The sequence below is a fragment of the Octodon degus genome, unplaced genomic scaffold, assembly GCF_000260255.1.
Source record: "Octodon degus isolate 3935 unplaced genomic scaffold, OctDeg1.0 scaffold00001, whole genome shotgun sequence".
Lineage (NCBI taxonomy): Eukaryota > Metazoa > Chordata > Mammalia > Rodentia > Octodontidae > Octodon > Octodon degus.
The window spans coordinates 32,694,031-32,714,125 of NW_004524577.1; the positions used below are offsets into that span (position 1 = coordinate 32,694,031).

A 20,095-nucleotide genomic window follows, 5' to 3' on the forward strand; every position below is an offset into this window, starting at 1 on the left:
CACTTGAACTGTATGGATGCCATAATTGGTAAAAGTGCTAGGATGTTGAATGTTTTTCTAAATTTTTTATAGCATTAGTAAAAAAGTTTTTACTGTATCTTTAAAAACACAGAAAAAGGGCGGCCAAATAGCTCAGTGGATTAAAGCTCCTGCAAGCAGGCCGAGAGGCCAGGAGTTTGATTCCTGGGCCTGCCGTGCTGGCCCTGCCCCGGGGCACACTGAGATGGCAATTGAGACAGCATGATGGCATGCGCCTGTACTCCCAGCTCTTGGGAGGCTGTAAGCAAGAGAATCATTATGAGTCCAATCTAGTAGTGAGACCCTGAACACCCTGTAGACCCTTTCCTAAAAAATACAGAAAAAGGAAAAACGACTTTTAGACTTTTTTTTTTTTCAGACAATAGAAATAAAATTGATGTGATTAATCTAACCTGAGAATCATTTTGAAAGTGGATATAGTTCATTCATTTGCGATTGTTACGAACTTTAGAGTGATCCTCAGTATCACCTCTGCTGTGTGCATTGTAGGAACTTTACAGCGGTAGCAGAGACTGCAATATTCTTGCGTGGGTACCATCCTTGTGTGAGCCACTTCCTGAGGAAGATGAGGTAAATATTAGTTGTACAAATGGTACAATGACTTTTAAATCCTAAGGAATAAGTTTTATTTGTTTATATGAGAGAGACTTTTAAAGCATGTCTATAATTAGTTAATATCCTTGTTGGACACACAGATATCTTACTTTTCTGATAGACATTGTACAATAAAGCTTCTTTCAGTCATTAGTAACTATTTACAAACATTTTTAATGATACACTGCTCTGTCACTTTTGTGTTAACAACTGCAATATCAGTTTGTTTCTGTTCATTATTATAAGCAAGGTAAATATCTGTTCAGAAATTGTTTATATATCTGCTTTTTTTATTTCTAAAAGTGAAATTATCTTAAGTTACAATGTATATTTTAAGGTGTTTTTATTCACATTGTTGTCTTACCAATTTATAATTCTTTTAGCAATATAAAGTCTATCTGAAAGCATAAATTACTATAGATATGACAATGTGAATAAAAAGCAGTAGGAAAAGAAAGACGTGTTAGACATTATCTCTGGTGTTACGTAGTATCTTATTCCAAAACAAGTATGCCAAGCAGTAGTAACAGGTTGTCTGGAGGTAGTGTCTCTTCTGCCGAGGATTAGTCTACGGAGCACTATTAATTATCCCCATTCATCTCACTCTCTAAGATATGAAAAGTATAATGTCTAAAGCAATGTTTATATAATGTTTAAGTCAGAAGTACGGATACTGTAGTTAGAAACACATAGTAAAAACAAAGCTTCTTAGATGGAGGTGAAAGAGTTAATTGATAAAGCAAGTTTGATGTTAAAAAACATTTTTTGACATACTCATTTCCTTTGTGAAAATAGGACTCTGTCAAAAAAACACATGAAATAAGTGTTCTGTGTAGTAGTTGATAGTATCTGGCAGCTATTATCAAAATATATTCCATACCTTAACTTGCAACTAGTATGGTTTATTACACTGAAAAGCCTGTGAATTATTTTCTTTTGACCCTAGTCCAAACGAAGGAGAGAAAAAAACACATGTTGATAAATGCGGTGAGCCAAATCTGTGTGTGTCTGGATTTCATCACGTGCATAATTTGGCTTATTGTGGCTTGATTAGTTTCAGCATATAGCTGCTTCTGAGGACTGAACATTCTTCATTATAAAGTTTAATATGGTTAAGTAGTTTAGCTTTGCTACTTATTTTGCATTTTTTCTAAATTATATATCCTGCTTTTGGTGAATTGCTATTTATATTAAACCACAGTCAGAGGACTCTGAGCCATGTTAAGAAGCATAACAGTCTTTTACCAAATGAAAATAGTAAGAATTAATATAAAGTAAATCAACTGTAACTTATTTAGAGAACAGCCGGAGAAAACTACATTGCTTATGAGGAAGATAATTTGTGACTCTGATGTTTGTTTCCTTGTTATATAATTATACTGATAGTTTGAATTCCACATCTAAAAGAACTTTTATTGGAAACATTAAGCCAAAGAAATAGAAAGTAAAATAGGATATACCAAAACAAAGTTGAGCTTGATATTTAAGTCTTAGAGCTATAAAGCCTTTTCTTTTAAAATATATTATTCAGACGCTTTAACTTTAAGAACATAATCATTGTCATACTAATATAAAATATTTTCATTTAAAAAAATTAGATGATAGGAGTTTTATGGTTTTAAGCATATTTCATTATTTCATTTTCAGGCTGTTTTAACCACAAATGTGGTATTTTATTTGTCATAGTTTTAATAACCGAATTATTCTTATGTGTAATGTACACATCTTTGTTTTATTACTATATATCGCAACACTTACATATAAAGATATTATAATTTTCATGTGGTTGTATTTGTGTTTGTTTTCTCACCTTACCACAAATAATTTATAATGAGATATAATTTATGTCTGTTGAGTCTTCCAGTGAAGCCAAAATGCTTAGTAGCTATCTATTGGCCTTCCGTTGTGGAATTGGGAGGCCTGACCTTTCTATGGCTTACCTACCCAGGGAAATTTGTTAGATAATTGAGACAAAACTTTCTAAAGATAGTAGGGAAGAAAGCCACCCAACACCTTGCGCAGTGTATCGGTAAGGAAACTCTCACTCAGTAATCCACCTTGGTAGTTAAGCTGTTAACACAAAAAGACAGGAAACTCAGAATATGTTCACATCAAAAACTAAATGCACAGACCTGGGTGTACTATCCTTACATATAAGAAGATGGCTGCTAGTAATGAGTGGGTCGTTACCTGGGGTTTGGGCATAGTTTTGTAGATGTGCAAAATGGAATTTTGGTTGTACACCTAAATGAAAGTAGCCAAATTAAGATCCATAATGTATTCCATTTGTATTTTTAAGCAGTTACTACATTGGACCAGGGGTGTAGCTTAACAGCAAAGTGCCTGCCTGGGAAGCACAAGGTCTTGAGATCAACTCCTGATTCTAAAAAAGGAAAAGAATGATTACATTAATATTTTCTTTTGCTGTCTTTCCTAGCTAATACTAAGGAAATTTATTGGAAACACTTTTTCTACCATTTTATTAGAAGATTCTGAGTCCTAATGTTCATCAAAAGGAAAATGAACAGGCTCAGATACGCAGTAGGGGTGCCCCTTAATGAAGTATTTCTGTAACTTATTAAAGACAATATCTTTAGGATAATTTAAGAATAATTTTGGTGACAACACATTATTGGAATTTGGATCTGATCAAACTGGCAAATGTACAGGCTGCAAAATGGGAAACAAATTCAACTCATATGCCCAGAAACTTAATTAATGCCACTATGCTTAAATCCATTTAGTCCTGGGCAGAAAGTAGGAAAGTAGCCATTCAGGTTTCCCAAACAAGTGAATTGATGTTATAATTCATAATAAGTCTATTCCTAATTAATTGAATTGCTATGCAGTAATTGCTGACTAATTCTACTAGTTAGGGTTCTAAAGTTGTGAATACTGTGCTATTTTCTTATTCTCTTAAACACTATCCAGTGCATGTTACTCTTCAGAGAAACTTCCCAGGGAAGCCTAATTATCAGCTTGTTACATTTCTGATAATGTTTTGCACATGTTTCTGGAGTACTTTGCTAGCTATACAAAAACACGCAGAGAAAGTTCACCCTTTAATAATCCCCTTCACTTTTGGGATCTGAAATGGTATCAGGCATCTTGATGAACAAACACCTGTGTCTCCTGTGTCAGTATCTGTTTATTTCTACAAGTCCACTCAGCAATGAGAAGTTGCAGCATTAAGTTCAACAATTACAGGCTCCCAGTGAGCCTTAGACCTAGAGCAGTCCTAGCCCCGTGGGTGTCAGTGTCCCCGCCCCTCCAGCTGATCCTGGAAAGGTACAGCAGCGCCCCCACCCCCAAAAGCCACAGCAGCTTCCCACGCGGGCACCAGTGAGCTGAAGCACACACAGGTTATTTGCATAAAGTCTAGGAGAGCTGTTTCATTGAAGTCATTATCTTATACATGTTTGGGATATTTCTTATAAAACTCTAATTGCTGTTCATCTGGCATATTTCATAATTATATTAAGAGCCTAAAGTTGTAAAGTAGAAAAATATGATCTTCCTTTGTCTTTTTTTCCAGACTAAAACTAAGTCCCGGTTAAATCAGGCCTTTCAAGATGCCTGGAGCAGCAGCGACGAGGAAGGATGACTTCCACCTTTCTGCTCTTCGTTTCTCCTAAGGATGGAACTTTTTGAGCAGCACTGTTTGTATGTGGGGTTTTGTAACTGTTCATTCTATTCCTAAAAGTTAAGTTAGCACTAAATTTGGATGATATTTTTTCCTTGACATTTTAAAATGAAGTTTATCTTTGTGTGAAATCCTATGGCAGACTTATATTATTTAATCAGCGAGAAAAGAAACTGTAAAAATAAGCAAATGATGTGAAAAGGAATTCAGAGGTAACACCTGATTAGCCAAAAAGTCTCACAGTGCCAGACCCAGTGTGAAGTAGGTGAAGCCGCACAGTATTGTTATTGACAGAAACTGCAGCCAACAGTTGATCAACAGGGAGTGACCAAAAATACAGTGAATGTTTCCATCAGAAACATTTATTATAGGGGCTGGGGATGCAGCGCAGTGGTGCAGTATCTGCCTGGGCAAGTGCGAGGTCCTGAGTTTGATTCCCCATACAAAAATAAATAAACTTTTATTATGGTAAAAGACACATGGCTGTTAATTTCTCTCAAAGTATTCTGTTGCTTCTAATACTTATCCCATCACGATGGCAAAGTCCTTTATTTATGATGTTTGTTTTTATTTAAACATTTTGTAATAAGGAGTAAAGAGAGGCCCATTTTTAAATCACCCATGTATATAATAACGAAATGAAAAAAATGTGTGTTATTGTGTGTGTGTACATATAGTCTGAAAACAGTAAGTATTCACAAGATTTAGAGAAATATATATGTAGATATATATAGTAGTGGAAGTAGAAATTGTAATTCTTTAGGAAAGTAGGGCAGTGCTATGCACTGAATGTTAATGATCTCCTCAGATTCATGTATGAACCCTTGTCCCCAAATGTGAGGACACCTGGTGCTCACCAAGGATATACATAAGGGAAGGAATAGCCATGAGAACACAGGTTGAGAAAAGAACCCTCACTGGAACCCAACTGTGCAGGCACTCTGACCTGGGACTTCTGTCCTCCAGAACCGTAAGAAAAAAGCACCTGTTTTTGGGCCACCCAATGTGGTATTTTGTTACAGCAAACTGAACTAACCTTCCTCAGTGTACTAGGATAAAGCCCAGGCAAGAGAAATTAGGAAGATATACCCTGGCCCAGGGGTTGTTCTTCCCACCTGTCCTTCCCTGTTGCCTTGACCTTTACCCTGAGTCTTTGTTAAGAACTCACAGTACAAGAACACTGTGCACTTAGGTGAGATGCTTGAGTCAGAAGTGCAACTTCTTTGGCTACTGGGGGGTGTAGGGGAGGGGCCTTCAGTCTAATTCTAGCACTTGGTTCTGCCTTGTAAGCATGGCCCTTGTCTAGACCATCTTTGTTTCTATAGTTATTGATGCTATGATTCCACATTGCAACAGTGGCGAATAGGATCAGAACCAGACACGACCAGCAAACTTGGTGGGGGGTGGGGGCGGGGTTCCAGGGGAGGGTGTAAGAGTAAAGCTCCAAGGTCTGATGCTGATTCCTGGTCCACCTCCCAGCCTAACAGCAGGAAAGGAGAAACGAATATGCCAGACTTTGTTCCCCTCAACAGTTACGGTTACTTAATATTATGCTCCATCTACTGGGTAGTGCTCCACAAGTCTGCTCGCCAAATACAACACTTCACGCATTTCCTAAGAATCAGCAGGGGTGGTGCTGCCTCCATTGGGCTCCCTCTCCGTGGGTCCCTAGGTCGGTGCAGCCGCAGCTCAGGGGAGCCCAGCCCAGCGCAGCCTTCCCTGGGGATTGTGCTGTGTCTCTCCTCTGCCTCCTCCGTCCCTAACCAGGTTTTCCTGTTTTTAGATCTTCCTGCACCCAATTCCCAAGTGAGTTCTGCACACCGCTGCTCTCGCTCCATTTACATTGTCTCTAGGGGACCGCAGCAACAGCATCTGTGCTCTGGAGGAGTGGAAGCCCATGCATAGCAGAGGGGTCAGGTTGACTGCACCTGGGCTTGAGGGGCAGCAGCGTACAGGGAGCAAGAGAGCTGGGGACCTGCCACTGTGACCGCCAAGGTGTCCTCAGGGCCAGGCTTCAGCCTCGCGGGCCAGCCCACCAGCACCCAGCACCCACCTCCACGCTACGGGAACTTCTTTCCACTGCCCTCCTCCGCAAGGTTTTTTCTGCTCTCGCAGTCTGGAGCAATGGGACAACTCAGGGTCCTGCACTTGGAATAGGGCTCTGTTGCTGTGGTTTTCAGAGCAACATCTGATCCTGTAGCTGACTGTGGCCAGGGAGGGTGTAAGGGTGCAGAGCTGTGGAAAAAGTCATTCAGGAGATGAAACAAGGACTGCTATTGTATCCTTAATAATTGCATAATTGCCATAATTTATACTCTCTGCTTCTAAAGAAGTGATTTCCGTAAGGTCAACTGGGACCTAAGTAAAATCTATCACTTTGTCTTGGCTGATCTAAGTGTTAATGATGGGATCTTCCACAGTCCTGTGAAGCAGGTGATAGTCTCATTTTAGCGATGAGCAAACTGAGGCCAGAGGGCCCACACTACATACCAGTAGGGGTTTCAACTCTGGGCTCTTGCTCAGGCCAAATTGGAATCATTTCATAAACCTGTGTGAGGTATTGTGGACCTGAATTCCAATGGGGAGGCATTGGAAATCCTCTTGTCACCAGATTCCCTCTTCCTCATCTCGTTTATCATTTAGGTTATACCGGTTCATATGATCTACATAAAGATCATTAACAACATAGGAATTACATCTTCAGACCTTTTACCTGATAGTTAATATCTGTAAAATATGATGTGATGTGCATTAAGGTAGCAGAGGTAGAGTAGGTTTCGTGACGTTGGACATACCATGATGAACTGTGCTGCTATGTACATGAACATGCATGTATCTCTGTAATACCAGAACTTGCTTAGAGGGATGCTCAGGAGAGTAGCTGGGTTAAATGGAATTTTTAGTTTCAGATGTTTTGAGGACTCTGCTTCATGATTGCTAATAGTGATTGTAGTAGTTTATATGAACTTCATTTTTATAAACAACAGATTTTCCTCCCATACAGTCATTTAAATGAATTCTAACTATCTTAGGAATCAGTCTGTACAGAAAAGCTGAAAAGTTGTTTTAGATAGTAGCATCACTGAATATGTGTGTATTTATGAAAGTGATTACTGTGAGGCAAACTACTTCTATTTGGATGAATACATATCCCTAGATTTCTTTAGTGCTGTGAGGTTAAAAAAAAAAATACTGTTTTAAAAGAATTGTTACATTATTTTACTTGCATTTTAATGTACGTCAGTTTCTGATCTTACTAAGTCATTGGGAAGGAATGCATCAAACACTAATTTTTTTTATTTATTTATTTATTTATTTATTTATTTATTTATTTATTTATTTATTACCAGCACTCAAGACCTCTTTGAGATTTTGTTTCTGTTTAAATAGTCAGGGTGGGGCAGGAGAAGGAACCAGATCCAGGTAGAAACTGATGAAGCATGGATACCAGGAAGCACACAGATCCAAACCGAGGCCCAAATTTGCCTAGCAGTCTTGGGATTCTTACCTAGGAGATATTTTCTTCCCCAACGCTAGGGACTAAGAATCCACCTGACTTCTGATTGTCCAAAGTCAGAACCCCAATACTGTAGGACCCAGCAGCACTTTCTGCATCTCTTCTCCACATTCTTATGGTTGTTAACCTCTTTGGTCTTCAAAACTGTGAGTCAGAATTGGTAAGACTTTTCCATACAGGGTCATAAAAGTGTTCTAGCATGTTGTCATCTACTAATTGTTGTATTTTTAAAATTTAAACTGTTGATCTGTTTGTTCATCTTATGATATGTTTGGAATCAACTCTTTTCCCCAGACATCTGTCAAGTAGTGTGAAACTGTTGATTGAATAACTACCAATAACTCAGTGCTCACTGAATTGAGATGCCACCTTTGTCATGTACCATATATCCATCCTCCTTATTTACTTATATCAATACTGATTGTATTTTACAATGCTGGAGGAAAAAGTTACAGTATTTCTTGTGGAAAACCTTTTCAAATTTGTGGCAGAATGTACATAATGTAGAACTTACCTCTTTTAAAACCATTGTAAACCATTTTAAGTGTAAAATCTAGTGGCATTAAGTACATTTATGTTGTTGCATAGCCTTTATCACATCAGTCTCTAGAACTTCATCTTTCAGCCTTATGGATTTGAGTCAAATACACTAGTAATTTACTGTACCTCATCCATTTGTATGATGTGTCTGGATGGCAGAGATGTCGAAGGGTGGGAAAACATGCATGTTAGAATTACTAACATGCAGTTCAAAATCCCCAAATCTATTGTTATATTTCTGGCTATAATATTCTCTCTTCATTTGTTTCTTCACATGCTAATAATGCTGCACTGTTTTAATTATTGAAAGTTTATAATATTTTTGAATATAAAAGTTTCTCTTCACTGGTCTTCTTTCAGACAAGACTTCTTTTTCCAGTTATTCTTGTCAACCTGTGCACGTAAACTAAACAGCTTCTCCTTGGCTCTTGTGGGTTATTCTGTTTTGTTTTGTTTTGTAGGTGGTGGTGTTTTTTCTGCCTCTGTTCCACTTAGACATGGAGGGCCTTGGTGGGCCTGAGGGTGAGCTCCAAGTTTAGAAGTAGTGTACCTTCTCTTAAGTTTACATATTTTCCAGACTTTCTTCTAGGTTTTACTTCAGCATTCCTATGGAAGGTGGAGTCCATTCTGGCCCTGTTTTCTCCATAAAAATGAGTTACTCTCCCCAAAAGTTCTTAGAATCATTTAATCTTTTTGTACCTTGTATATAAAATGTCATATTTTTTCAGTGAAGTTGGCAGTGTCCTGAGAAAAATGAAGAATTTGAAATGTTTGCAATGGCATCCTTTTTTAATATAGTTTATTGATGTGCATACTTTCAGTAGAATGTGTTGCTCTATCAGTCTTTTAATTAAATTTTTAGCATTTTTAATATTCTATTACTAAAAAGTTATCTTTATTTGCAGTTTTAGATTATTGATGGAGAACACTGTAGAACAGCTCTGAGGAAGATTTAATATTAAGCAATTGGCTTTCCTTGTTTACCTATAAGCTTGTCCGAGGCCTAGGCCCCTTGTCTGGTGCAGGGTAGCAGTCATAGTAAGTGAACCTCTTGAGTCTCTTGTCTCAGCAGAAGCCTGTAATGGTCTGTGAATCCATGAGCCTCAAATGACAAGATAAGGCCATTCTTGAAGATGCCTGGCTCTAACCCAAATTAACTAAAAAGAGACTTCAGCTTCAGGCTCCATATTCCTACCAAAAAATGTTGATTGAGAGACAAGACAGTCTCAATAGCATACCTTACTACCTGGCAACTTCTTTGAACTGTCTCCCAAGATCCCCTCAGCATGTTAGAGCATTTTCTTGCATTTTCTTCAGTATCCTCCTCACTTGTTTGAAAACTAAATAAATATGGGCCACCCAGAAATGTTCTTTCTTTTAGCCTCCAGAGAATTTGAAATTCTGTTAAGAGGATTTTGAACTTCCTGGAGCCCTAAACTCATACCACTTGACTCATTAAACCTTTCAGTATACACTCATTTGGGAGATTGTGGGCCTTATCAGTCTGCAATAACTAAATAATAATATTAACCCATTAGATTATAAAGTCCTTTCTCTTTTGTCTTACTGAGTATCCATTAGAAGAACTGCACATCTTACATCAAATGGCCTTCGGTGACCTTAGATCCAGGACTGTCTTTATAATTGGATTAGAGATGCTGGTGAGTAACCAAATCTTCTGACCAAGGCTTCTCTTTCCTCTTTATGTCAGATTCCCAGAAAGCAAATGTCATTGAAACCGAATGAGAAACTTTGCCACTTTACACTATTATTAGTACTTAATGAGGGTTTCAGTTCAGATGTGTCCATACATAGAGCTACACAGATGTAGAGATTTGGTGGTCTCTCAGTGGTTCCCCAGGAGAAAATGACAAGAGGATTTAGAAAATAAAGATGAGATATAATAGCTGAGGTTAGGTATTGGACCAAGCCTGATTGGCAAAGAACCGCAGAACAATAGTGTGGGCATTTATTTATATCTTTGCAAAATGCCTAGTGACTTACAGCCAACAATGTTCAAGCTGGAGGTTTTCCTCAAGACTGAGGTAGCTTGACTGTTTAGGCAATGAGGCCTCATCCTGCTCTCCCACATAGGATCAATTTCCAGCTTTAGTGGCTCCCAATACACATTTATTATAATGCTTATCCTATTACTCAACTATACTCTCAGTATTCTATTCACTTATCTGTGAATAGAGTGGAACTAGTCTGACTGTGCAGTGAGGGAAACTGGCTAATAAGTGATGGAACATTCCAACTTTGTAACCATCGAAAGTGCATTTGCAGTGATACTGCTCTTTGTGTTGATTTTGTCTTAATACTCCTAAAAGAAATTGGAGTTTCTGCCAAGCAGTTTTGTCCATGCTGAATCTTGACTGGGATACCTAACAGTTTCCAGAGGGATAGCAGAGAAAGAAGAGAGTGTTTTCTAGAACACCCCTGTGTGATTCTAAGGTGCCTGCCTTCTTGCCTTGCCTATTAATATATCAGTGTTTTAGAAGAGCATTTAACACTATGGCAATAAATATAGAATATATTAAAAGAAGGCAAGTTATAAAGCATTATATGTACTTCTGGGGAGGTTAGCAGTTATTTCTGGGTGGTGGAGTAGGCTTGTTCTTTGATTTGTTTATTTTGAATATCTATTATTTTTAGTTTTGTTGTTATCTTATTTGGGTCCTGGAATGGGAATTTGGCGCCTTGTATATGCTAAGCACATATTCTGCTACTCAACTATACTCTCAGTATTCTATTCACTTATCTGTTATAGTCTATTTTCTAAAGCCTCTGTGTGTGTGTGTGTGTGTGTGTGTGTGTGTGTGTGTGTGTGTGACACTTAATGGTTTAAATGCACAACAAAGGTAAACAATTTTTTCAATAGATATCAGGACATTTTTAGAGCTTATGTGAACCTTGCATATAATTGAAACTAGCATCTAACTTTCTAGTAAAGAAGTTTAGATGCAGTGATGTGACCTCTCATGGTTAATAGATGGAAGAAAAGACTAGAACCTATGTTTTCTTATTATAATTAGTCTTCTGGTTTTAGCATATATTTTTGAGTTATACAAACTTATCATTCTCTTCACTATTTCAGATTGTTTCTTATACATGAACTACAATCTCATGTAAAGCAAACTAAGGAGAAAAAATGCCACTTCTAAGTATTTAACAGTTACATTACGGTCTTTGATTATTGCAAAGACAACCTGTTTCAAGATTGACATCCTTCTCAGGAGACAGCTAAAGACCACTTTTATTTCACTAGGATATATCCCAGTAGTTTTGCGCTTGAGAATTTATGACATCCTTTTTTAGCATCTCCTTAAGTCACCTTTACCCTGGTAGGAAAAGAAAATGACTGATTCCATATTACCTTTTATTTCTGATTTTTTCAACTTGTATTATAATAAAAGAGATTATATACATTTCTTCTGCGGTTATCTTTCTGTAAACGTTTATAGGAGTTCTCATAAATTCAATTTTTAAATACATATTAATAACTTAAATAGTGACGTTTAAAAACTGATTTTGAGCAGTCCAAGCCCAGGTGCAGTGTGTATGAGACCCTCTTCCACCCCCTTGGGAGCCCCCCACCACTCCACAGTCCCCCCCACTCCCACCCAGTGAGTGAGAACTCCTACTGTGTTTTCGGGACCCCCCCCCCCCCCAGAACCAGCCCTAGCCCAGGCCTGGTGAGTGTGTTGGAAAGCTTCCTCTCCCCTACCTTGTCCCTTCCAGACTCAGCTCAGGCCTGGTATACAGGCCTGGGGTGAAACTCTGCAGCTGCAGTCCCTGCAGAAAGAGTAAGGGACAGAACCATGCAGATAGTCCAGGAGCAGAACATCTTGCCAGAGGGGCACAACAGGTTCACTCCCAAGGGCGGCAGCAGGAAGGAGCTGAGCATAGCAGCCAGACCCAAGCCAGGCACAACTGGATAAATTCAAACTTTGTAGATCTGCACCTGAATTTCAGTAGGTGCTAAGGTTATAACTGCACCAAAGCTCTACAACAAAGGTCAGAAGACAGTGCTATAAAAACTGATTTTGAAAGTAAACACATATTTTACTCACTGAACTCTCTTTGAACGTGGGAGCCAGGCAGGTTTGGGTAATTTTAAAAATAGAGCTGTTTGGAAGAACAGATGCCCAGCAATCCAGATCTTGCTATTCACGATCCCAAGTGCAGGAACCCAAGGAATTTAGGTAGTATCCTCGCTCAAGAGCCAGATAGACTTTGGTGGTGATTATAGACATCCCAGAATACAAAATCTATTATGTACTACAAAATCTATTATGTACTACTTCCCAATTCCACTTCCACTTTTAGCCATAGATCAACATTTTTCTTGTTATTAGAAATGCTTTGATTGAATAATCCTAGATCAGAGATAGGGATGAAAAGGGGTGAGAGGTCGTTAGGATCCAGAGGAGAGCCCTGGCAGCCACCACAAACAGGGCAGTGAAGATGTGCCACAGAGAGAGACCAGGAAGAAAGAGGGCACTGCACATCTGAGGTGATGCTGACTGTCATCTTGGGAGAGGACAGAGGGTGTGACAATATGGAAGAGGACCTCCATTTAGGGTCCTGCGCTGCTGTAGACTGACTAGGGGATCTTGAGCAAAGCATGCAGTGTGTGGATTTCAGTTTCTTTGTTAGTAAAACAGATTGGGAATAGCACCCACCAGCTACTAGATTATATGCAGAAAGTGCTCTGTTAATTTGGGAAGTGCCCCAACACTAATGGTAGTGGTGGTAGTCACACATGATGCAAGATGTCATCTTTAAAAACTTTCAATATATCATGACATTTAAGACCTTGTTTTCTTTATATTTTATATTTTGCGATCTAGTAGGGTTAAAAGGGTTTTATGTTGAGATTTACAACTTTATGAAAAACCAGGGGGGTATAACAGGAGAGGCATTTCCTTCTTAAAAGTGTGTTATTGATCTCAGAGAGTCATTCATAATCTTTTCTGGACATCTCACTCCAGTTTTGCTTTGCTTCTCCTGGGAAGGTCTAAACCCATGGTCAAGAGGGGAGCATTTCAAGAGTATTCTTGGCTTTGGTGCTAATGTTACACAACCTTGGGAAAGCTACCCATTGATTTTCTGATGGCTGAGTGGGGGCATGCATATTTTAGCTCAGCTGGAAAATTCCTTAACTAGAAACATTTAAAAATGACTAAGACTTAAAATATAAGAGGATTTATTATGATTTTTAGATATGAAATACTAGATTTTGAAATGATGCTATAGTAGCATTTGGGGCTACAGAGAAGTGAAAAAACATTTGATGATTAAGAGCAATTCTCTTGTCTCTGTCTCCCCTTCCCCTCTCTTTTCTCTCTGTATTACTATCTTTGTCTCTGAGTCTTTCTGTGTCTCTCATCGTGTAGTATTGTATTTATAAGTAAGCACTTCCCAACATGATTGTAAAATGCATAAACTTCAAACAAGTACTAATAAAAAAAGCAACTCTGTATTTGGACAACAGTAATGACTTTCCAGACATCAGTGTGATCTTTCCTTGGAAGATGTACTTGCAGCTTCTTCTCATGTTCTTCATTTTATTGGTGCTTGGACTCTTAAAGGGTATACTCTTTGATCTAGTACATGCCCCATAAGAGGAAAACATTGCCTTATTAGAAGCTGGTGGAAAAGCTCATCAATATTGTATATACATGAAACATTTGACTTCCCCTGTCCTCTCCTGGGGGAAATCCTGGCAAAGAGTTATTCAGGTAATGATAAATCAGAATTTTGGCAATCTCAGAGGTACAGCCTGGCGTCCTCTCCTCTGCTTTTATCTTGGCTCCACTTATAGACACTTAAACCACTTCCAAGGCCAAAAAGAAGATACGTAAAGCTCCCCTCCCTCATTAGCCTGTTGTCTCTGGGGAAAGCAGAGCACCCACCTCTGAACTACTGTGATTTATGGGTGACAAACTGGGGAAGAGTTGACTTTTAGTGTCACGGAGCCGTGCACTCTGTAATCCCCATGTGTAGTCGTTGCCCACCCCTGACCCGCAGGCAGCTCGGGGAGAGACGTCTGCTGCTCCCCTGGAGGTGGGTGCTCTTCTCAGACAGCTGTAAGGACTGCGGTGAGAGAGGGCAGGAGAAGCAAGTGACAGCCACAGTCTGGAACATCACGGGGAAGCTTTGAATTTTGTTTGCTCAGTGAGGCAGAGCTACTGTAGATGGGATCTAGAGGCCGGAAAAGCAGCCCAAAGCAGAGTGCAGAGCACCTGTGAGGCTCCCAACAGCCCTGAGTACAGCGAGGGGAATGTGGCCACACCCCAAAGCGCTGGTTCTTGACCCTAACAGCTCCGCAGGTCAACTCAGCATCTAAAAAATGTATCATTGGGCTGGGAAGATAGCTCAGTAGAATAAGTGCCTGCCTGGCAAGCACAAGGTCCTGAGTTCAACCCCTAGTAGCCCCTCAAAAAGTATCATATGTTGGCAAATTATAAGCATATCGGGTGTAAAGTGGCAATTTCATGGTTATATACATTGTGGGTGATTAAATCAAGCTTAGACTCTAATTGGATATTTATTGTTCAATGTAATTAATATTGTTCGTTTTTCAACAATCGAAAAGTTTTCTACTGAATTCATTAAATTTCAATGAGAAGGACCAGGGAGATGGCTCAGTGGAATAAGTGCTTCCCTGTCAAGTGCAAAGGCCTGAGTTCAATCCCCGGTTCTAGGGAAAAAAAAAAAAAAAGTCAATGAGATTAGCAGATCCTACTTAGTGAGAGAATGATGCAATATTGGGCCTTTTTTAAACTTTAAAGTTAAATTATATAAATGAGCTTTTATGAATGATCACTACATGAAAGCCAGATTTTATTTAAAACTATTATCACTTTACGAAATCTCTGTAGAAGTCAAGATGGCTAGGAGCCAATGAAAATTGATTCTACTTATTTTAATCAGAAATTTATTTGAATGATATATATTATTGCACACAGGTGGCACCAATCAATAATAGGCTTGTAACTTGAATGGAATATAAAGGGACTGAAAGGAGGCTGCCACTGCTTGCCGCTGCTTGCTTCTGCCTTCCCTTGCCTTCTGCCTGCCACACCATGAACTGATTCTGCTGTGCTGGCCCTCTGTCATGCCATCCTGCCAAGGAGCCAGCTGATTATGGGCTGAAACCTCTAGAAAGTGTGAGCTGAAATAAACCTTTCCTCTTTTAATTTATGGATGTTGGGTACTTTGTCTGCACAATGAGAAAAATAACTAAGACGATGTCCCTTGAACCACAAACCAAAATAAACCTTTCTGTACTTCTTAAGTAACCTGTGTTAGGTATTGTGTTGTACTACCACAGAGCTGACTGATTATACGTACTCTCATATTTACTGCAGTGTTATCCACACAACATCCTATTCAGTGTCCATTAACAGATGCCGACTAAATAAAATGTGGGAAGTACATGCAGTGGAAAACTATTCAGCCTAAAAAAAGGAGAATTCTCTCATGTGTTACATGAAAAATCATAAAGGATTTCAAGGAAAGTGTAAAATACTAGGAGCCGGGAAGGTGCCTCAGAGGCATAAGCACCTACCTGGCAAGCACAAGGACCCAAGTTCAGTCCCTGGCCCCAAATGCTGTGTGGTCTCAGTCTTGGATCCCTGGGCGCCCACCATGTGGCTCCAGAACTGGGCATGGTGGCGCATGCCTGTAACCCTAGCACTCAGGAGGTTGAGGCAGGAGGATCTCTGTGAGTTCGAGACCAGCCTGGGGGCCACAAAAAGAAAGCACAAGCCCAGCCTGAACTGCATGATGAGACCTTATCTCAAAAAAAAAAGTAAAAACGAAATCAGGTAAAAAGCACAAATATCACTTGATCTCACTCATCTGTACAATATAAAAATGATAAATTCATAAAATCACAGAAAAATATTGACCCCTAGGGGCTAGTATGTAGTATGTTTGGGTACAGAGGGTCTGAGGAGGTGTTAGTTAAAAGATACAAACATAGAGTTTGACAATCTCATTTTTCAACATGGTGTGACTACAGTGCATAGTGTATTGTACACTTTAAAAGTGCTAAGAGAGATATCAAAATATTATGTTACACAACATAAATATGTGCAAGTTAATAGAGTTTTTAACTTAAGATGAATCAATTATGGTAAAAGAGTCGCAGTGTATCTTGAGAAACAATGTGTGAATACTTCCTATTGTAATTTTTCTATACATGTAAAATTATGTGAAACACGGAAAACAGCAAAAATGATCTTTTTACTTCAATCTCAAACCCCTGTAGTTCATGCCAATATAAAATAAAGGAATCCATGAACGGAAATCATTGATTAACTTAATACCATTCCTCTTCCCAACATCCTATAAAGACTCCCAGCGTCCTCTGAGTAAAAGCTGCTCTCTTTGCCATTTTCTGAAGGTAAGCACTTGTTCCACATTTCCTGATGACCTTCTTGAAGTCTTTACTCCATTGTCACCTCTCCATAGTTACGCTATACATCCCACTTAAAATTTCAATCCATTTCCTGTCCCTAACATTCTTTTTTTTTTTTCTGGAACTGGGGATTGACTCAGGCCCTTGTGCTTGCCAGGCAAGCGCTTATTTTCCTGAGCCATCTCCCTGGCCCCTTGTCCCTAACATTCTTGATCCTTGGACTCTGATCTACTTTATTTTCTTTTAGCATCTACCATACTGTAACAAATATAATTCACTTATTTTTTATGTATGATTTCTACTTTATGACTCCCTTCACTATAAGGTACAAGCACAAGGATTTTTGGTTGCTCCATTTTTTATGGATTTCATTTGCCTAGAACAGTGCCTAGCATAAAATAGGTAGTGAGCTAGGATAAAATAAGTGAGCGAGGATCCAGTGTAGAGGTAAAGTACATCAGGTAACACTTGGAGAACAGCAAATTCTTGATGAAAGAGAAAACAAGCAGGTTCACTATATTATCAAAAATTATTTGGCCAGCCAAATAGCTCAGCAAATTAAAGTGCCTGCAAGTAGGCGCAGGGGCCAGGGTTTGATCCAATTGAGACTAGGTGTGGTGGCGTGCACCTGTAATTCCAGCTCTTGCGAGGCTGTAAACAGATGGATCACTAGGAGTCTGATCTAGTAGTGAGACCCTAAGCACCCTGTAGACCCTTCCCTGAAATACAAAAAAATAAAATAAAATAAAAAAATAAAAAAATAATTTCTTTTAGTAAGAGGAAGGCCAGTTGTAGAAATACTTAAATCCAAAAACTCCTCAATGAATGTATTCATTAATAGTGGAATTAACATCCCTAGCATACCTAAGATAGCAATAGTTTTAACATGCAGAAAAATACTATATTACTGATAATGTTCATCCAGTCCACATTTAATCTTTGCTGAGTCTTATAATCTCTACCCACTCCTGAAGGGAATATTTTTGTTGACATGCTGGTCTTGCCATTTCACCTGTTTGTCAGTATGGCATAAGAAAGTGACTCAAATTGCACTTGAATAAGCAGTTTGAATATAAATATTCAAAGTGAAAGTGTAACTTGTAAAAGATAAAGTTTCATAAAATATAGGAAGGAAGTATAGAGTCACAGGAAAATTATTTTTCCTTGAGACAGAGATCTAGATCAGCCAGTAAGTATTCCAACCTGAAAGGCAATCCAAAGGATATTGACTAAAACATCAATCAAAGTTTCATAAATATCCGTATAAAAACTTAATGATGCCCTTACATTTTGTAAAAGCATAATCCATAATCTCACTGAAAGATACACATAGGAAATAAAAGAGGTTCTACTGTGCTCTCATAAGTTCTGCTTGCGGATCTAGATAAAGTCAGTACTTATTCATCAGGACCAGCCAAATAGCTCAGCGAATTAAAGCACCTGCAAGCCAGTGCAGGGGCTGGGGGTTCGATCTCTGGGTCTCATTTTCCGGCCCCGCCCCCCAGGGCGCACTGAGATGGCGAATGAGACTGGGCGTCGTGGCGCGCACCTGTAATCCCAGCTCTTGGGAGCCTGTCAACAGGTGGATCACTACGAGTCCGATCGAATAGTGAGACCCTGAACACCCTGTAGACTCTTCTCTAAAATACAAAACAAAACCAAAAACAGCACGTATTCATCAATACAACAGAGAGATTTGTTAGCATAATGCACTCGTTCCGCATTATAAACATGTAATTTTAAAAAGTTTTTACCTTTACTACCTGTTGCAGTGCCTGTGATTACATTCACTGTGTGAGAACTGGCACATGTACTGAACACATGTCCTTTTTTCCCCCTTCTCCATCTCCTGTTTTTTTCCTTTTTGTGAGAATCAGATTCGTTTATCTCTCTTGTATATACTTATGAAGTTATTCATCATACATATAGATTAACAGTCTCCAAAAAATGCAGAGGAAAACTATTATACAAAATCAATATTCATTTTTAGATATCAACCATCAGGATTATAATGCAGCTGGATTATAATTTCTCTTTCTTCCTATTGTCTGCCTGTTAATATATACAATTTTGTCAATGAAAGCTAATGAATCTGGGGAAAATGAATATTTCATTCTTAATTCTATTAATAAACTTATATTAGTCGTTATTACACAGTAAACTTTTCTGGAGATTTTATATCTCATTTTTCAACCTAAAGGGCTAATGAAACTTCCTTGTGTGCAACATCAACTCGCCCCTTAAGAGCTGTCTCTGTGTTGTGCTGCTTTTTCCTTTATTTGGTCACTTGAAAAAGTCCCTTTTCAGAGATTCCTTGAGAAGACAGTGAAAAGGGAAAGATGATTTAGAGAGCAAAGCCCTCAAGAAAAATGGGACTGATGCTTTTAAACAAGAATTACATGGACAGAAAATAACTGCTACAATGTTGCTTATGGTTAGATTTCTAAATTTCTCTGTAAAAATTTGTAATTGTTTATTTCTTTTTTTACTATTATTATTTTTTAATTTTTTTCACATTCTGTATGGATTTAAAGTTTAGCCTATCAATGACTGATGCGAACTACCTGTTCCGTGTTATGTCTAAGGCATTTGATATTCAGACAGTCACTGATGTTAAGCTCAACAGCCTATGTTTTAGGGTAATAATATCATTAAGCTTCTCTTCTGGAGGGGTAACAACTTAAATTTACAGAAAAAAAATATTAGAGAAAAAGAAGGGCTACAAGGATAGCCAACATTTTGTCCCTAGCCCTTCAAGGTCAGTGAGGAGTCAGGACATAAGAGGATCTGTACTGTAACTCAGTGGTGTCCCCAATTTTGTGATCAAGCAGATTGTGGGGCCACAGAGGAAAGTGGTCAGTGATGCGGACTGTGCCTAACAGAGTCAGTCACCTGGAGAGGAAACATTCTCTCAGGCTTTCACAGAGAGCAAGTTGCTCAGGCAATGGCCGTGACTCTTCCACATGACTGACACTGACAAAGGACGGACCTACAAACTGCGGTACAGGGTTACAGGGTGAATCCTGAGGGGATTTGACTGACCTTGTCAGATGCAAAAGTTACATTTTTTTGTAAAAATGGTCTTGCTTTATCTTGGTCTTAACCATCCAGCAGAAAAGTATAAAAATGAGCTATAAAAAGTAAAGACATATTAATATGCTGAGCTGTAAAAGGCTCAAGTCAACAACTTCTGACATTGCCAGTCCTGCAGATAACCCAGTACTATTATGGGCTACTGGACTATACTGGATTGCTTTGCTGAATTCATGCACCTACAATATATAAATGCCAATGGAATACCCATCACTGACAAAAGTAAACAAAAAAGGGG

At 38.7% G+C, this 20,095-nt stretch overlaps 2 protein-coding genes across 4 annotated transcripts in view; both read left to right on the forward strand.

Annotated features, from left to right (window-relative positions):
• Positions 1-5,658, forward strand: part of Ercc8 (ERCC excision repair 8, CSA ubiquitin ligase complex subunit) — a 54,436-nt gene extending 48,778 nt beyond the window's left edge. For 2 of the 3 annotated variants that reach the window (XM_012512640.2, XM_023707659.1), the window contains 2 exons: positions 529-609; positions 4,169-5,658. In XM_012512640.2, coding sequence (XP_012368094.2) covers positions 529-609; positions 4,169-4,237 — 150 coding nt within the window. In that variant the 3' untranslated portion in view covers positions 4,238-5,658. The remainder of the gene's footprint in view (positions 1-528; positions 610-4,168) is intronic. The other variant, XM_023707629.1, reaches the window with a different exon arrangement.
• A 65-nt stretch (positions 5,659-5,723) lies between these two features.
• Positions 5,724-20,095, forward strand: part of Elovl7 (ELOVL fatty acid elongase 7) — a 206,562-nt gene continuing 192,190 nt past the window's right edge. Inside the window, exon 1 of the mRNA XM_023707742.1 lies at positions 5,724-6,082. The gene's annotated coding sequence lies outside the window, so the exon portion shown is untranslated. The remainder of the gene's footprint in view (positions 6,083-20,095) is intronic.